The 19,992-nt window shown below is 32.7% G+C and overlaps 1 protein-coding gene across 1 annotated transcript in view; it reads right to left on the reverse strand.

Moving 5' to 3' along the window:
- Positions 1 to 7,664: 7,664 nt before the first annotated feature.
- The window catches only part of LOC130897084 (ribosome-recycling factor, mitochondrial), a 30,580-nt gene continuing 18,252 nt past the window's right edge, over positions 7,665 to 19,992 (reverse strand). Inside the window, exon 4 of the mRNA XM_057805669.1 lies at positions 7,665 to 8,046. Within this exon, the coding sequence (XP_057661652.1) occupies positions 7,806 to 8,046 (241 nt within the window). The 3' untranslated portion in view covers positions 7,665 to 7,805. The remainder of the gene's footprint in view (positions 8,047 to 19,992) is intronic.

Consider the following 19,992-nt stretch of genomic DNA (forward strand, 5'->3'; position numbering starts at 1 on the left):
CGATTGATCTGATGTGAGACTTCGATTGTGTTCAATGCACATGTTCAATAAGTGTAGAATAGAATCTCCACAGGATTGCTTCTACCTGTCGTATAATGAGGTTCTATAAAGTTTGCAAAAGTTTTCAAGATCTTTATTTTTAAATTCCATACCCGAATCTGCTGTTATTATTATGGGCAATCCATGGTGCGATATAAAATTAAGGAAACATTCTACTATAGATAGGTAGGCTTGGCCGTATCGAGAAAATGTATCTATTACAGTAAGTGTTTCCTCAAATTTGAAAATCAATCAATATGAATGTGTTGAAAAGGACGCGAACTAGTTGCTGTGAAGTTAAATTTTATTACAGATGGGTTTCGATGGTATATGTTTTGTTATGTTTAGCAAGTGCTATTTTCATTTCGTTTATACCCCGGTGGTAGGTTTTCGTTTCATAATAAAATTTAAGTTCCTCTACTTGTGCTTCTTTAGTTTTTAAATCTTCTAAAATGGCATTACTTTGAATAATTTTGAAAGCAGAATTTTTGAAGTACGATTGCATAGTATTCATGAAGATTCTAGGTGAAACTGAGTGGTTAAAAGTGAACAGAAATTAGAGTAGAAAAAATAATATTTTCTGCGGACGCCTGTTGAGGTCAATGTCGGATTCCGAATTTGAATCTTGAGGTCTGTCTGGTTCTTTTCGTGTGTCTGGAACTACATTTTTATTCTTTATTTACAGTGTTAGTGGGCCATATATTGTCTTCTTAGGTCTTGAAGAACCAGAGTGTTGCCATTCCATTGTTGCTTTGTTTCTGGATTGTAGAAATGTACCCAAGTATCGAGCACAGAATGAACGCGATGCTTCTACCCTTGCACGCTTTTGATCAACCTTCAAACATTTGGGGATTCATTTTTGTCGTTTGTTATGGTAACGCAATATGTTTATGCGTGGAGCTGGTCTAGGCTAACTATAATCTGGCCGCTCATTACAGAGAGTAATCACGTGCATAGTGCGTGAGAGAGAAATTGTAAGCCTGAATCACACCATACACAACACTAAAAGGCATTTAGTGGCAAATTTGAATTGAATTTTAAATGCTTTTCTCAAACTAAAATTTTTATTTGAATTTTAAATACTTTATTTTAATATCATATCATATAAATAATACTTTTATTTATCAATTGCATAGCATTCATACATTAAAATCTTCGTTCACTTAGTTAACTACTAAATGTTATACTTACATATTTCACACGTTGCCTTGATTTTTTTAAAAGTTTCTATAAATATATATACTTATTATTTTAATCGTAATTTTGTTTTCCCTAACCTTAAATAGCTAGACGGTTTTTCAAATTTATGGTATATTAAATAAAAATGTAAGGGTACCTAATACTGTAAAGTAATATCTAAGAAAGAAATGTCGTATCAAAGGTTATAAAGTAAATTCATACAAAACGATATAAATAATAATAATAATAATCTTTATAAACAACACAAGGTCCTTTCCTGAATAAATTCTTTGTTTTCAAAAAAGGTGGTTGAGAGGGATATAAGGGCGGATGAATTTTTATTTTAATCTAAATCGGAATCTGATTCCGACGAGGACGAATCAGCTCTTAAATTTATTATTAGAGGTTCCACTTGTTTTTCCATTAAATTATCAATGTCACACATTTTATTTCGAAAAAAGCGGACATGTTGGATTGCCTTACTCCAATTGGTTTGGGTAACATTATTTAAAGCTTTAGTAAATAAAGTTTGGACATCACTAATTTTAAATGTTGTGTTTTTCCTTGCCACCTCACCCTTGATTTGTGCCCATATGAGTTCAATTGGGTTGAATTCACAATGGTAAGGTGGCTCAGATGCATTTTGTCAAAATTCTAAAAGTATTAAAGCAATGACGTGTTTAGAAATGATTGTTCTTCAGAATTAATAACGTAAATAGACAGTTTAAATTTAGTTCCATGAATATCACAGCCACTTTTAACAATAAAATTTATTTTAAAATAGAGGATAGTCAATGTATAACATAACTATAATACCACATATTAAAGAATAATAAAAATTAAAGTACATGTTTAACATGCGCTATTATACAGTCACATAATTCTTACTGTAAAAGCGCATGTTAGAAATGTAGTTTAATTTTTAATTTTTATCAAAGTAAATAAATAACATAATAAAACAAAAGCTTAAAATAATTATTAATATAAAATTTTTAGAATATAATAATAATGAATTAATGTAACGTGCAGCTGTGTGAACTTGACTTTCTCAGACATTGCTTCAGCCAATACGAATCTTTATCAAAGGTACCACTAGCATCCCATGAGCCGATCACGCGTTTTTATCGCTCTCACTACCGACCGGCCATATAATATATATATATAATATATATATATATATATATATATATATATATATACATATATATATATATATATATATATATATATATATATTATTTTGTGTTTTTCGAATATAATAATTTTTTGTTTTATTTCTGAAGCCCCATTCTCCCCATAATTAAAAATATTAGAAATAAGAGTATATTTTCGTCCACTTATTCTTCGGAACAGTTCAATAGAGTTGTATGAACCAAAATACACCTCCATTGAACTGTTTCGAAAAATCTGAATTTAAAAGTTGACATCGAAGTATGCCGCCAGAAGCAAAAAGGAAACTGTTGTACGTTTAGGACTGCTCATCATCCAAGAGTTTGGTCTGAAAAGGGGGCTCGAGATTGTGAGAGAGACCAACCAATAATGGCTGGTGGTGTCCAGATTTTTGGAGCGAGCGTTACAATCTCCCCTTTTGCTACACTCACTGCCCCGGAAGTAGGAGCGAAAGGTTTTTAAGCAGCACGAGCAAGTCGGTTGAACTGGTCGTTGTCGTCGTCGGTGTTGAATTCCTTCAGCCTGGCTGGAAAGTGAAGGGTCTTCGAGAGATAATCGGATCCGTGGAGTCTTTTGACGGATCGGCATCTATTTCCGATTCAGAGTCGACTCGGAGAAGGCTTACCTCCGAGGTGGTGAAGCTAGGTGAGAGTTAGGTGGGCCGGCCACGCCCTCGTAGCGGTAGTACCTACTGGGACACTGGGATAGTCAGTGTTATCCGCCTTTCGAAACGGTGTCAAGACGGACCTGATGTTTTCCTAGAGGCACACGGGGTTTCTGTGGTGATGCCACTCCGTAGGTGGTCGGTGTAACAACCTTGGTGATAATTGACCTGAAAACTTGAATGGCGTTTTATCAGTGGAAGCCTTATTTTGGTCTTGATGAATTTGACCAACTTTGCGAGCAGTATAAATGCCTCCCTAAGAGTCTTTAAGTAGGCCGTTATCACCGACACAAAATTTTTATTCTCAATTATTGCGCGGAAATCACTCACATCATTCGACCTAATGTGAGGTAGGCGGCACTATACCCGTTATACTATGATAGTGGATGAGGTATGTTCAGTACCAGTCAAAATGGTTAATTGGATTTTCAAATCTTTGTTCTTTCTGTCAAACAGATTAACAGCGGGCCCATAAACAGAGATGAGAGATTGTTTAATACCGAGACAATGAGCTAGTTGTTGCATTACCACGCTTACAAATTTAGTGCCATTGTCGTCGGAGAACGCCGAAACGAAGAATAACCTCGTCAACTAAATAACGGACACAGTTACGGCCGTAGTTTGTTATAGCGGGTATAAATCTACCCAACGACTGGAGGTGCTTTCAACAACGAAGATCCACTTTTAATCTTCGGATGTTTCGGGAAGAGGTCCAAATAGGTCGTTAGAGAAAGTTTCAAAGCGTTGAGTTTGGAGCAGTCCGACTGGTTTCATATTTAAGTATAAGTAGCTTTGTAACGTTGGCATTAGATATATTTTGCGACGTAGTCTGCCACTTTTTTTAAAAGGCCAACTAGCTGTTCTTACTTAGTGTCAGTGGAAGGAATGCCAGGTAGGTAGACTTGTCCGTATTGGCTACTACGTTAATGTACCAGGTATGTATTGGATTCTGAGGTCGTATGCCTTGAGACATAGGGCCCATCGGACTAAAGGATCTGTGACTGATTTTAGTTTACTTTAAGGCTTGTTGATCATTCTGAACTATTATAGGTGATCCCTAAATGTAGCCACAGAATTTGCCTAGGCCCAATTTTGTTCTGTAGGGTTAAGTAAACGACTTGCGTACACGATGGGTCTTTCATCAGGGTACTCCCCCTACAGTACCAGTACCGAGTGCAAAGGAACTAGGGGCCGTGCAAAGTATAAAGGACAAGCTTGGGTCAACTTGTCTGAGAATGGGGCTTGAGCTTAGAAGGACTTAAGTTGTTTTTACGCACAGGGTTGGTCTGGTCCCCATATCCATCTAGCGTTCTTTGTAATGAGTAAGAGATTTGCTAATTTCGGCAAACCTTTCAATGAATCCTCTGAATCATGAACAGGTTTGGAGAAAAAGGTCGGTTGTTTTACATTTTTCGGTGGTGGTCTATTCAATTAGAAGACATTTTGTCGGGATCCGGCTTGAATTCTTATGGAGTGATAATATCACTAAGAAATCTTACTGAGTCACGGCAGAAAGTACACTTGGAACGATTTAAGTGAAGCTTGAATACTTTAAAACGACAAAAAACCTCTTAGATGTCTTGTGAGTTTGAAAGGAAGAAGAGATAATGATTAAATCATCCAAGTAGGCTACGAGAGTGACGTCTTGTAGGCCGGAATAGAATCGATCGATGTGGCGCTCTTAAGTCGGGGGCTATTTCTCAAACCGAAGGGCATGAATGTACCCAATGGGCATATGAACTCTGTTTTGTCTCTGTCGTTAGGATGTACTGCTACTTGATGATAACCGGACTGCAGATCCAATGTAGACATGAATTTCGTTCTTTGGTACAGTAGAGAAGGTCGTCCATACTGGGTGGATGGTATCTATAGGCTCCAGTTAGAGCGTTAAGCTTTCGGTAATTGACCGATAACCTAATATCTCCATTTTTCTTGGGTACGAGTACCACCGGAGCTGCATTGGGTGACTCACATTCCTCTATGGTACCATTCGCAAGAAGTCTATCTGTTTTTTCTTTCATCTCCTGTTTCTTTAAGACAATTATGTCTTGAATTGCTGGAAGAGACTCAAAAGGGGTTCATCACTACCCTCATAATCGAATAAACGGACCTTTTTCCTGAGCCTCGAACTTGGAAATTCGGGATAAATACCTGAATCTCTAGCAAGTGTTGTGACTGATTCGACAAATATTTTGAAATTATCGTCTGATCTATGAAATAAAATATTTTTTTAAATTATCTAAGCCTCAATGCTTTCCGCGATGTTTAATTTAGGATTTTGAATTTTTCTCAGAATATTAATTCTTGATAATAAATCATGCCAAATCAAAATTGAACACAAAAATTTGAATGATTCATGATTTTTGATTATTGATTTTGCCATCATTTTTTGTTTTAGCGTCTCTGGTGGAATCTTCAATTAAGGCATTTCATGCGGTAATAATGTTTTTGAGGTCTTGCTTTAGAAGTCTAATAGCATTAAGGTGTTCTGGAATAACTGGATCAAATTTGGTCAACATCTCTACTGTCTTTAAAAAATTACCATTATCTCTATGATACAACTCCGTACTAGTTCCTCTGAATGCTAAATTTTGACTGGATAAAAATTGTACTACAGCAATCATTCTTTCAATCATAGCGCGCCATAGTTTTTTCTCTCTATTGTAAACCTTTTTGTTGTTCCGCTCCTCCTCAATAGTACAATTTTTTCCATCCTCGTCTTTATTTCGCACCACGATCTTATAGAGTTAACGTGTTTTAGAGTAGTTTCATGCTTATTGAGGTAATCCGAACAATGACGCCAATCAGAAAAGCCAGTACTTACAAGTTGTGTTGAACTATCTCTACTAAACAATTTACATGCAAAACAAAAAATACAATTTAGTTTAATGGAATAGCAGTGCCAGGGGCGATTTATTTTCTCCCCGTTCACTTAAGTTTTGTTGAGCTGAGCCTTCTTCCTCTTTGCTCTCATCTTCCTATTAGGATTCACTGGGAATGGGAGTGCTTGATGATGATCTTGCAGCGTTATCACTTTCATCGGGTGTGAAATCTATTGATTTATTGTTTTTTTCACTAGTACTAGTGGATGTTGATGGTTGAGAATAATCAAACTCCGCGATTTGATTTGGAAATATTAACTTACCATTAAAACAAAGAGAATGTGTAAATATGGTTTCATACTAAGCGCGTCCCGTCAAGTCCCAACGCGTCAAGACTTGCCAAAACTTATTGCGACTCAGCCGGTCGAAAATTTTAAGAACCAATCAATCGTGACAGTTGCATGGAGAAAATGGATATAGAAACACTAATTGCATTAGTGCAAGAGAAAGAAGCAATATACGATCCTAAACACCCAAAGCACAAAGATCGGGATTTTATTGCTGCTGCATGGAGAAGCATAGCTATAGAATTGAATACAACAGGTGAGTAACTAGGCTAGAGCTAGCAACGTTTTTGAGAGAGAATTTCAGGTAGGCCAGTTTTGTTATATGCTATTTCTCTCACTCTCCCAGACGTCATACAAGCTAACTGGATGGCGGTAGTGGTAGCGTTGCGTTCATCAATGCGCATCCTACTGGAACAGGTAAATTACCAATTTTTCAAATATTTCTAAGAAGTTCCACGTGTTAGTGGCGCAAACAGACAGACGACAGTAACTGTTTGTAATCAAGATGGCGTTCGTGTTTTACAATGGCTAATGAAAAATTTAAATGAATTGAATTGAAATGAAAATAACTTTTATTGAAGATAAATTAAAAAGTGTAAAAAAGACCTACAAATACGTGTGAATTTACCGGAGCAAGTTAATGACACTGATGGATATCATATGTTAAAGATTTTGTAACTTGGCTCAATATTGCTTAATAATTTAATTGGTCGCAGTTGATAGTCCGGATAATCGCGAATCCGTATAACTGAAGGCCGGATAATCGAGTTTCTACTATATATAGTTATCATCAATTTACACACAAAATTGTATAATAAATCATTTTTTTATTTTCTCATTTCTTAGACCTTTTGATATATTAATGCTTCTAAATGTTCTTCATTTTAGGTTTCTTCTGTTAGAAAATAATTTTTTTTAAATTTTTTAAAGATTGATAAAAAAGTTTTTACCTAAAATCAAGAACATTTAGAAGCATTAATAAATCATGTCGAAAAGTCAATATTTACCAAAATGCAAAACAAAAAGTATTTAGAAATCATATCCACTGTCGTACTGACTCTGAATGAGCCATCCTTTTTACCCTATTATACCAGTGGATAAAGGCCATCAGTGAAGGGTTACTTATTTTTTTTTTTTTGGTTTTTTGGTACTTAAGAGTTAATTTCCCACATACGAAATGGCTGATAATTATTGAACAATAATGGTTATATAACTGAATTTACATCTATAAAGCGATAAACTAGCGAATTAATGAAATATTTAAGCATAAAACTAAAAAAATAAGTTGATCCATCTGATACAGGTTCATTGTTTCTGAAAAGCCATTATGTCATCTCCTCACTATTACTCAATAACAGTTGGTAGAGATTTTGTAACCTATAGGCCGTTAGAATACGCAGCTATTCAGCTAAGTTCAGCAATAGAGAAAATGAATAAAAAATATTTCATAACCACAAATGAAATTTATTTGAAAATTTGTTAGTTGACAATTGCAAAGGAAGGTTCGTATGTACTGTAGCACCACTGTTTTATCGATAAATCAACAAAAATTTTTCATAATTCATACATATTTGTACTGAAGTCTTATTCTTTTGCAATCAGTTCATCTTGTTTGGATTCCCAAATAGTTTCTGCTTGAGTTATGTAACCATCAGCTATTGAAATTATTTGATTCTCAATGTTTCTGGCTAAATCTTGAGATACAGACTCTTTTTTCTTTGTTTGCTTGACGTATTTAATTTGTACGTCTCTTATATCATCTCTGCATTTCACAAAAAACTGTTTAGCACTTTTGGCTAGATTTTCTCTATGTTCTTTCGTAACCCTAAAAATTAATAACAAATTAATCATTGAATAATTTTACTTGAGGTTGTATCCTTTGTCCCTTTCATGGGTTGCCAGTCCTTAAAATTTAAACAACAAAATTAAAATCACATAGAATTCCACAATGAAAGGGAAACTTTATGATATAAAATAAAGGTGACGTATGGAAAAGGAAACAATGTATTAATTTTTCGAAATAAGCGCAATCATATACAATTTGTGAATTAATGTTCAAACCTATATTATCAAAATTCCTAATACTGCGGTAATAAAAAAAGTGTGGCGTTTTTCTCGGGAGCACTAAAAAAATGTGAAACGCGATTGTAAAAAGCAATGACAATTTTGTTATGGAGACGAAAAAAAAAGAGTCGAGAGTTGTTACGAGTTATCGTGAGGGTGACGAAAAAAATTGAACTTTCTGTGTGTGAGTGTTGAGTGCAATAGAACCAAGAAAATATTGATTCGAAAGAAATTTAAAGAATTAAAGCACGAGAACATATTGGAAACTCTAAATTCAACATCTGTCACAACTATCATTACTGGCAGAATTAAGATAACGACAATTTAGGTTATTAAAATATTTGATCTAGATTATTATTTACGTTATTCATAAACATCACATAAATTCTGTCCAAGACCACGGAAAGTCCTATTTGCTCTGTGATTCATCAAAGGTTGGAAATATAATAAGCAGACAGATACAATAATTAATTCAATTTGTGACGTCACATTATTAATGAAATGAGAGCACCGACAATACAAATACAATTACTTAACAAAATAAATTCAAATTACAAGTAAATCGGAATACATGACGTAAAAATGAAAAGTCGAGATGACAGCACTTAAAAATGTTGTTAACAGGACTGCCAATTATTCATAATGACAAAAAAAACCGTTGTTTCCGCAAACAGCCGGTACATAAAAACTGTGCAACACAAACTTTGAAAACCAAAATAAAAATGATGATAGATGGTGAAAGAAATCATCAGAAATGATCTAAAGAAATGTTTCCAGACATCATAGACACAATAGCTATATAAAATATGAAAATATACTAGCAACTCTGCGATTCATGTACAAGGTAAAAACACATTTAAGTCAGAATAATCATAAATAGTTAAGTCGTAATATAGTAACACAAATAATATCAGGAAAGTACAGAATGAAATTTGAAGAATTGTCGAAAATACGAATTGATACAAATTCAATGAAATTAATGAAAATAACAATAGATTTAATGATAACAGAATAATAGAAGAGATAGGGCAAATAGAACTGTTCAAAATCGAAAAAATTTTAATTACAATTTCCGCCCAAAAAGAGGTCATATTAACGAATTTACCATGTTCATATTAGTAAAGTGGTTTGATTGTGTGATTACATGTTTAACCCAAACTTCGTTATATATATATATATGGACCTACGCCATTGCCCTTAGGTGGACAGTATATTGTGCTGATTAAGAACTTATTTTATTGTAAAATTGCTTAGTTGTGTTTACTAAAAGATTATTTAATTCACGTTTGTATTAAAAAATATCAGTCTTGTAATTGAAGTTGTTGATAGAATTTATGTTAGAAATAAAGTTAGTTTTTAAAAACACGGTTCCTGTTTAGGTGTCGGTGTTTGTTCTTTTCTTCTTTTATTATAATAATAATGATACTCTATTGTATTTCGTAAACGCACAACTTTAATTACATATATTATCCTCGCATCTCATATATTGATATTGAATTATTATACAATAAACAGATTTTTATTAATTTTACGTCTGCAACTCTTGTGGTGTGTATCTTGAATGCCCTGGGTTTTGCTGTCTCTCTTCTCGGCCCTCGTGGTCGCAGCGTTGCCAGGTTTAGCTTCCATATAAAATTTAGAAGTCGTAACAGTTCCAGTAAATTAAAAGTTAAGTGGCGCAGTCAGTAGGATAGTCAATCGAAAGTTAAAGCATATAACATTCGGTTCGTTTCTACGATTTGTTGACTATTCGAACAAGTGAAAATTAATTATTGGAACTCTTAGTTGGGCGAACTGAATAACTCAAGTAGAAGATCTGTGTTGTGCCATAAACCGGAAGAATCAAGAGGATATTGGTTGTTCCTGTGCAGTCCGAGCCAATGGAAAGGATCTTCATTCTATTGCTGTAAGTGTTTTAATGTCAGATAGAGGAAATATTAATTATTTACTTGACACATCTGACGATTCTGACTCAAATTCTGATTCAAATAACTCAAATTCAGGCTCAAACTCTGTTAATACTAAAATAAAATTTAACTTAGCATCACCAAAACTTTTTTCTATGAATAATTTTAATAAAATGGCTACTCCACAATTACCTATTTTAAAAAAAGAGTATCTTGATATGATACCCGAATTTGATGGAAACAATGCATTACTTCCTAGGTTTATAGAAATTTCAGAGAAATTAGTAAGTAAGTTTTATAATACTGTGGATGTAGGGGATTTTCAAAACGAATATTTGATGTCCAGCATCTTAGCAAAAATAAAAGGTGAAGCAGCCATAAACATTTCTTCTTGTACGATAAGAACTTGGGAAAATCTAAAAGATGCTTCTTAATACTTACGCTGACAAAAGAGATATTTACACTTTAAATATAGAACTTTCAGAAATGAAACAAGGTAATGAAACGCCTTTCGAATTTTATAATAAAATTCAACATTTATTAAATCTTCAAATTTCTTATCTCACGACACATTCTAATGTTAGTGAACATTTAATTTTGGGTAATAACTTTAAAAATTTGGCTCTCAGAGTAATGCTACGCGGTTTAAAAGAACCTTTAGGCACATTAATGCGTACGAAAAATCCAGAAAATTTGAATATTGCTTTAAATGTTCTTACAAATGATTTTCAAGTTTATATGACCCAGAATAATCATCCGAAAAATGTTTTTTCATCCTTGAATACGCAAAATAATTCACATAAAAATAAAACCAATTTCCAAAATAATTTGGCATATAGGCTGCCACCTCCTAGGCAAAATTCTATGCAGAATTATCAATATACTAATCGAAATTCCGCACCAAACCCGCAATATCGTCCATCAACTTCTTATATCCCTTCTAATAGGAATAATACAAACTTTTCTAATAATGGTCAAAACGTCTTTAAACCCAATCAGAACCAAAGATTTCCAAATCCAACTCCAATGAGTATGTCTACAAGAAATACATCTAGACCCCAACCTCAAAATTATCAAAATAGGTTCCAACACAATCCGAATCAACCTAGAAATTTTATCTCGGAAGAACTCTATAATATAGACGATTCTGATTGCACTAATGATGAATCCGATAATTTTTTAGAGACACCAGCCTCGGAATCAAACCAAACATGATCGAATTGTTAAACTTAAATAATTCAGAAAGCGTGTTACTCTATATAATTTTTCCAGAACAAAATCTTAAGGTTTTAATTGATACTGGTAGCACAAGATCCTTTGTGACACCAGCAGTTGCTGAGAAATATTTCAACAAATCTTATGTCAAAAAACCCTTCCATGTAAAATCTGCCTTTGGTAGCAGTCAACAAAATTTCTGCACACTCATTCCAATCCCTAAAATGTTTAATTATAGGAAACCGCTCAATTTAGAATATTGCGTTCTCAAATTTCACGATCATTTTGATTGTTTGTTAGGATTGGATAATTTAAAAATACTAAATGCAATTATCGATTTAAATAATAATTTGCTTATGACTCCTTATAGTCAAATTAAATTGAATTACTTTGACATTAAAACTGGATCCACGAATTGTATAGTAGTGCCTCCACGTTGTGAACAAGTAATTAAATTAAATATCGAAAATGTAAAAAATGGTAATGTTATTATACCATATACACGAATTGGGAAATTAGAAATCCCGGAATGTTTAACAAAAGTTGAAAATAATATAGCTTTATGTACAATTTTAAATCCTTCAGAATCCAACTTTCGAGTAGATTTAAGCCCTTCTATTAGTGTTGAGACATTCGATGAATACGAACAAACTCTCAACCCAAATTTTAATAAAATTTATTGTGAAAATGTTAAATTTGATGTTTCGAAAGTTAGAACTGAACATATGAATTCCGAAGAGAAACAATCCGTATTAAAATTAATTCAAGAGTATAGTGATATTTTTCATGTTGAAGGAAATCAGCTCACCTTCACAAGTAAAATAAAACATCACATTAAAACTTCTAATGAAATACCTATTTATTCAAAATCATACAGGTACCCTGAGATTCACCGAACGGAAATTCAAAATCAAATACGAAAAATGTTAAGTGATAATATTATTAGACCATCCAATTCTCCATGGTCTAGCAGCATTTGGATAGTCCCAAAGAAGCTAGATGCTTCTCAAAAGCCGAAGTTTCGACTCGTTGTTGACTATCGAAAACTGAATGAGATCACAATTGGAGATCGATATCCATTGCCAGATATTACAACGTTACTAGATAAGCTTGGACGTTGCCAATATTTTACATTAGATCTCGCTTCTGGCTTCCATCAGATCGGAATGGCTGAGGAGGATATTCCGAAAACAGCCTTTAATATAGAAAATGGGCACTATGAATATGTGCGCATGCCCATGGGACTGAAAGGAGCTCCTGCAACCTTTCAAAGGGTCATGGACAATATCCTAATGGGTATACAGAACGAAAAATGTTTGGTGTACCTTGATGATATAATTGTGTTCAGTACCTGTTTACAAGAACACATCTCAAATTTAAAAGAAGTATTCAATAGATTAAGAGAGTCTAATTTTAAATTACAAATTGATAAATGCGAATTCTTACCAAAAAAAAGTAGCATATCTGGTACATATTGTCACGCCAGAAGGTGTAAAACCGTACCCAGATAAAATTTTAGCAATTCAAAAATTTCCAATACCAAAAAATTCAAAACAATTTAAAGGTTTCCTTGGACTCCTAGGGTATTACCGAAAATGTATAAAAGATTTTTCAAAATTAACTATTAGACTGAAAAAAGATGCAATTATTAATGTAAACGATTCAGATTACTTCGAATGCTTTGAAATGTGTAAAAATCTGTTAATGAATGAACCAATACTTCAATATCCAGATTTTACAAAACCCTTTAACCTTACCACAGACGCCAGCAATTATGCTTTAGGTGCTGTTCTAAGTCAAGGCAAAATAGGCTCTGATTTACCTGTGGCTTACGCCAGTAGAACCCTAAATGATTCAGAATGCAACTATTCTCTAATCGAGAAAGAACTTCTTGCCATAGTTTGGGCAACCAAATACTTCCACCCCTATCTTTTTGGCAGAAAATTTACAATAGTTACCGATCATAAACCACTCCAGTGGTTATTCTCACTTAAAGATCCAAGTTCAAAACTTGTTAGATGGCGCTTGAAACTTGAGGAATATGATTATGATATCGTATACAAAAAGGGTGCTTTAAATACCAATAGCGATTGTTTATCCCGAATTCAAATAAATATCAACGAAACTGAATAACAAGAACCTCAATGTTCTAAAAAATTATTAGTTTATATGGACAAATTTAATAAAAAACTCTCATCAACTCCCGATGATAATGTATAATAATAATAGTTGAAACAGATAATGAAAGTAATAATAATGAGAATGACGACGAAGATATAACTGTTCATACAAATCCTGTAATTGGTATACCAATTTCAGATTCAGCGATAAATGTTGGTAAAAATCAATTAATATTTTCAGAAGTAAATTTCGAACCAGCCGTACCTACTATTATGAAACTGTATGAAAATAAACAAAGTATACATAGTACCAAAAACTAAATATTTTATTTATTTCGAAGACCCAATTTATGAAAAATTCAGTGTCGTTCTACAAAATCACTTTCAAGATTCTCAAATTGACTTTGTTAAATATGATAAAAAATTAATAGATGTTCCTTTAAATGAAATTAAAGAAGTAATTCAAAATTACCACGAAGGTAAGACTAATCATAGAGGACTAGATGAAACTGAAAATCAATTAAAAGCTTTGTATTACTGGCCAAATCAAAGAGCATCTATACAAACTTATATAAACGAATGTGAAGTTTGCCAGTTAAGCAAATATGATAGAAAACCAATAAAACCATTTTTAAATGTTACCCCCACAGCTACTAAACCTTTCCAAATTTTGCATTTAGACACGATAACCTTAGAAAATAGTAAATTTCTTACGATAATAGATTCATTTTCCAAATATGGTCAAATGTATGAATTAAAATCTAGACAAGGAATAGAGGTAGCTCATAGTCTAATTAAATATTTTACACACCACTGTATACCAGAACAAATAATTTCGCACAATGGAACTGAGTTAAAAAATTCTGTTGTAAAAGAACTATTAGAAACGCATAAAATTAAAATTCATTTCATAAGTTCTCAACACCCAGAATCGAATGGAATTGCTGAAAGATTCCACTCTACGATTATTGAACACGTCAGACTTTTGAATAATCAAAAAGATTTTAAAAATGAGACTATTGAAAATAAAATACTTTACGCATTATTAGCCTATAATAATAGCGTTCATTCTGCAACAAAATTGAAACCAAACGAAATAATTACCGGACACATAACCAGTAACACACCTTTCGATATAGAAATTGATCAACAAGTAGTTAATAATTATATACAAAATCACAAAGATAAAATGAAAATTTTATACTCGAATTTAAATGAAAAATTACAGGAAAACAAATAAAAAGTAATCTCTAAAGCAAATAAAAGCCGTGAAGAATTACCAGATACAATACCCACTAAAGTGTACGTACGTAATAAACAGGCACAAGGTAAAACCAAAAATAAATATAAAAGTGAAGAAATCAAAAGCAAAAATACCCGACTAAAAACAGCTAAAATCGCTACTAGACACAAAAATACTTCAGAAAATATTCATCTTTCAAACATAAAACGTCCTAAAAAGACTCCCTATAAATTTATTTTAGGTTCGTCACCGCCGGAGATGCAACAGTCAATATAAAAGATGTTACCTATAACTTGGGAATACTTCCCATAAATCTTGGATATGCCAAGCTGCAGAAATCCAGTCATACTTTTGTTCATTTTTATAATTTAAGTCCACTACTCGTAGAATATAATAAGTTAAGTATACAATATAATCACTTTAATTATAATATATCTAATAATACATTTTTTCATTCTGAAACAGAAAATATTATAAATATAATAGAGTACACTAGGAATAGTGTAGAAGAAAAATTTGATAACATTAATATTCATTCTACCTTAGATAGACCAAAGAGAGGGTTAATTAACGGTCTTGGATCAATAGTAAAAACAATTACAGGAAACTTGGACTCTGAAGATGGAGAAAGAATTAATTCAATTATGGAACATTTAAAACAAAACCAAGAAAACTTGCAAAATCAAATAGGAATGCAATATTTTGTTAGTCGCCAAATAATTGATAATTTTAATAAGACAATTCAGGACATTCAGTATAATGAAAAATTATTAAAAACTAAAATATTTAAGAAAAGAGATATTCTAGATTTTCAAGCAAATGCGGAAAATATTAAATATTTAAAAGAGTTATTCAACGAACTTCTTATCACATTCAATGTAATTCAAGACATTTTAGAAACGGTTGAAAATTCCTTGACCTTCTGTAAACTTAGAACGTTACATCCAAGTATTATAAAATCTCACGATTTATTTGTTGAGTTGCAAAAAGTGCATTATTACTACCAAGCGGAATTACCCTTTGAATTAAAACATAAAAATATCTTAGAATTTGAAGCCGTCATAGACGTAGTTTGTAAAGTAGAAAATAATCAAATACAATATTTTTTATCGATACCCATTAACTATGATATTTTATTTAATCTTTTTTATATGTTACCTATACCTACAGAAATTGAATCAGAATACGTAACATTAATACCTAATTCAAAATTTTTACTTAAATCAAATAATGTCATTAAACCTCTAAATGACATTTGTACTCGCGGCAATATTTTTCAATGTCCTAACCATTTGCAAGACAATAATAATTATGGATGCGAAGAAAACATATTGCTAGCAGGAAATTCTACATATTGTCAATATACAAAAATTGAAATAATTAAGAATCACATTGAAATTATTCCGGAGATAAATCAATTTTTGGCAATATTTCCCGTAGAAGAAAAATTAATCATAAAATGTAAGCAAGAAACTGAAGTGAGAACTCTTAAAGGCATTTATTTAATAGAAAATTCATCACGTAAAATTATATTTAGGAACCAAGAGTTAATATTTCAACAAAAAACGTTTGGACAACCTTTTGTAATAAATGAATTAAATTTGAAATTAAATCAATTACACGTTTTTCCAATGAAGATTGATTTAAAAAGGTTAAAATTGAAGGATATTCCAAATCAACTGGTAACGCCAATATTCACGGAAAACACTAATTTTCACATTCTTAGTATTTGGACTATTCTTCTTTATACAGCATTGATATTGGCCTTCTTGTGGATTTTGTATAAGAGGAAACATTCAGGAAGGACAAGTAAGAATCACCCGCAGGCAACAGAAGATGGGATCCAGCTTCCAGGAGAAGCTTCCTTCTAAAGGGGGAGGTGTCACCTACGCCACTGCCCTTAGGTGGACAGTATATTGTGCTGATTAAGAACTTATTTTATTGTAAAATTGCTTAGTTGTGTTTACTAAAAGATTATTTAATTCAGGTTTGTATTAAAAAATATCAGTCTTGTAATTGAAGTTGTTGATAGAATTTATGTTAGAAATAAAGTTAGTTTTTAAAAACACGGTTCCAGTAAATTAAAAGTTAAGTTATATATATATATATATATATACCTTTTGATGCATCTAAATGTTCTTGATTTTAGGTCTCTTCTGTTTTAAAATTAGTTTTTTTTGATAATTTTTAAAAGAAAGATAAATTTTGACATTTCGACTTTATCTAGATGCCTTTTATCTTGGATTTACAATTGTTCCTCTTCTACATTAAGTAGTCCTGCTACCTCCATCGCTCTGTAATTTCTTATTTGTTTTAAGTTGTTCGATTTCCCATTTCTTAGTATATTTCGAATCTTGAAGAAGATTTACTGATTTCCTTTACTGTCTTCTTCTATCTTTTGGCCAGAATCTTCCCTTGCTTCTTTTTTTGCTGCGATTACCATGTCTTCAACATTTTTTCTTTGAATTTTATAATGTTCGTATTCTTAAGTGGTTTTATTTCTTAGATATTCTCTCCATTTCTGTTTATTTAGTCTGGTCTGTATATCTTTGTTCTGGTAATACCACATACTTACATTGCTGCCTCTAGAATTATATTCTTGAATTTATACTAAATCTCTTCTATTGATACACTTACAACTACACTACTGTCTGTCTCACGATTGCCATTTTCAATTTTGATCTTAAAAGATAATGTTTGCTTTATATCTCTTCGCTTCGCATGACACTGATGTCACTTATCCCTGATATTATTAGAACTTGATCAAAGATAGTTTTCAGTACTGCTGCTAACTTATCTAGTGTATTTATGTGAGCCTTTATATTGGTAGAATATAGTAGTCGAAATTTATTAGCTTCACTCCATTGTTGTTTCTTTCCTTCACTCTATGTACCAATTACGTCACTGCTTTGCTCATCTTTTTCCCAACTTTTTTATTAAAATCTCCCATTATTATGTATGTGTATCAAGCAGGTTCCATTATCTCTCTCAACTTGTCTCAAAATTCTTCTTTCTCTTTCGATTGTGCATGTTCATGTTGACCAAATACTATAATAATTGTTGTGATCTATGTTACATTCAGTTCTTTTGCTTTACTTTTTGTGTCTACACCATTAAATAGTGACAAATGTCCACTTTCTAGTTTTATTTCCCCTTGAATTTTTTTTGTTTATGTAATTTCCAATGTATATAACATTTTTTTCAAATTCTTTTATTAGTTCAATTTTCTTTACTCTCAATCCTCTAATGTTCCATGTTGCTATCTTCCTCATCCTTTCTATGCTTCTCGTCATGAGATATTTTCCTTTTTTTGTTCTTTTATCACCCCTTCTGGACCTCTTTCTTTTTTTCTACGTTTTCATATAATTTGTTCCACTCTCCTTATCCTTTTTCATTGCTATTTTCATGTTTTTCGATTTTATTCATTTGACTTATTAGCTTTTTGACGTTCGCGTATCTATATATATATAAAAGAAAGTCGTGTTAATTACTCCACTTATAACTCAAGAACGGCTGAACCGATTTAGCTGAAAATTGGCAGGGAGGTAGTTTAGAGCCAGGAGAAGGACATAGGATACTTTTTATCCCGTTCGACAGCATTCCCGTGTGACTTGACATGAAATTTATCGCGTTCGACAGCATTCCCGTATGACTTGACATGAAACGTCAGTCACTATAAAACGTGGTATAACAAAAAAGAATCAGACTTGGAATAACAAAACGCAAATGACAGCTATGTAATTGACGTATAATGACAGATATGTAATGACGTATGGATGACAATTTGATATTTGTAAGAAATCAATAATAAAACTATTTCTATTAAATAAATAATTAACAATTATAATGTAATGATAGTGCCATTGCCTATTCGTAAGAAATCAATAATAAAACTATTTCTATTAAATAAATAATTAACAATTATAATGTAATGATAGTGTCATTGCCCATTCGTAAAAAGGGAAGTGAACTATAAAACTCGGTATGGTTGAAAATTTGAGTTTTTAGGTGAAGTGAAGTTTAATTAATAATGCCGCGACCAAGACGATCGAATCTTTCCCGACAAAGCCGTGATGCAAGAAGAATACGAAATACTGCAAATGAAAGGACTGAAGAAGAACAAGAAATTGTACGTGAACAGCGCCGCTATAGTATGGCTCGACTTCGTGCTTCTCAATCACGAGAGCAAAGTGAAGCAGCCCGTGAAACAGCTCGGTTGGCAATGCAGAATCGTCGAGTGAACAACAGAGGTCAACAAATAGATAATTTGCGACGCAGAACAAGATATTTATCAAGTGCTGATTTGAATCGAGCAGCGTTTCAATACGATTGCAGCAATGATTACAGCTTGCATCCTAGCGTTTGCATTGGGCAAATGGACGTTGTTTGCGAGTATTGTGGTGCATTAAAGTTTTCCGGAGAAACCCCTGGATTATGCTGCCTTAATGGTAAAGTGAAATTGCCATTGTTGACTCCGCCACCTGAGCCATTGTATTCAATGCTTTGTGGCGAAACACAAGAATCACGCCACTTTCTTGCAAATACACAAAAATACAATGGTTGTTTCCAGATGACGTCATTTGGAGCAGATATTATCGAAGAACGAGGATTTAATCCGACATTTAAGGTATTTATTTTTGTACTTATATAGATGTAGTTAAAGAATAACTTACTTTATCTATTGGTACCTATATAGTATATTTGCTAATTCTGAACTCTACTCTCCGACCGAAAAAAGTGTTTATAACACAGTTAATACTGTCTGGTTTTTATTTTGTAGATACAAGGACAGATTCATCATCGAATTGGATCATTACTACCTTTCGAAGATACACAGAATAAATTTTTACAAATATATTTCATGGGCAACATGGAAGAACAACTTGATCAAATGCAGGAATGAAGCGAGACTTGCAGTGTTTGCTTCATGAACATCATGCGTTGATCAGGTTGTTTAAGAGTGCTTTAGAGCGCATGCCAAGTGATGACTATAAAGTTGTCATCAAAGCAGATAAACGACCATCTGGAACACACGAAAGGACATTTAATGCTCCAACAGTAGACGAAGTTGCCATCCTGATTGTTGGTGAACAATTGGAAAAACGCGATATTGTGCTTACACGTCGCGATAATGGTCAACTGCAACAAATATCTGAAACTCATCGATCATATGACACATTGCAATACCCGCTGATGTTTTGGCAAGGAGAAGATGGATATTA

The sequence above is a fragment of the Diorhabda carinulata genome, chromosome 8, assembly GCF_026250575.1.
Source record: "Diorhabda carinulata isolate Delta chromosome 8, icDioCari1.1, whole genome shotgun sequence".
NCBI classification, from domain to species: domain Eukaryota; kingdom Metazoa; phylum Arthropoda; class Insecta; order Coleoptera; family Chrysomelidae; genus Diorhabda; species Diorhabda carinulata.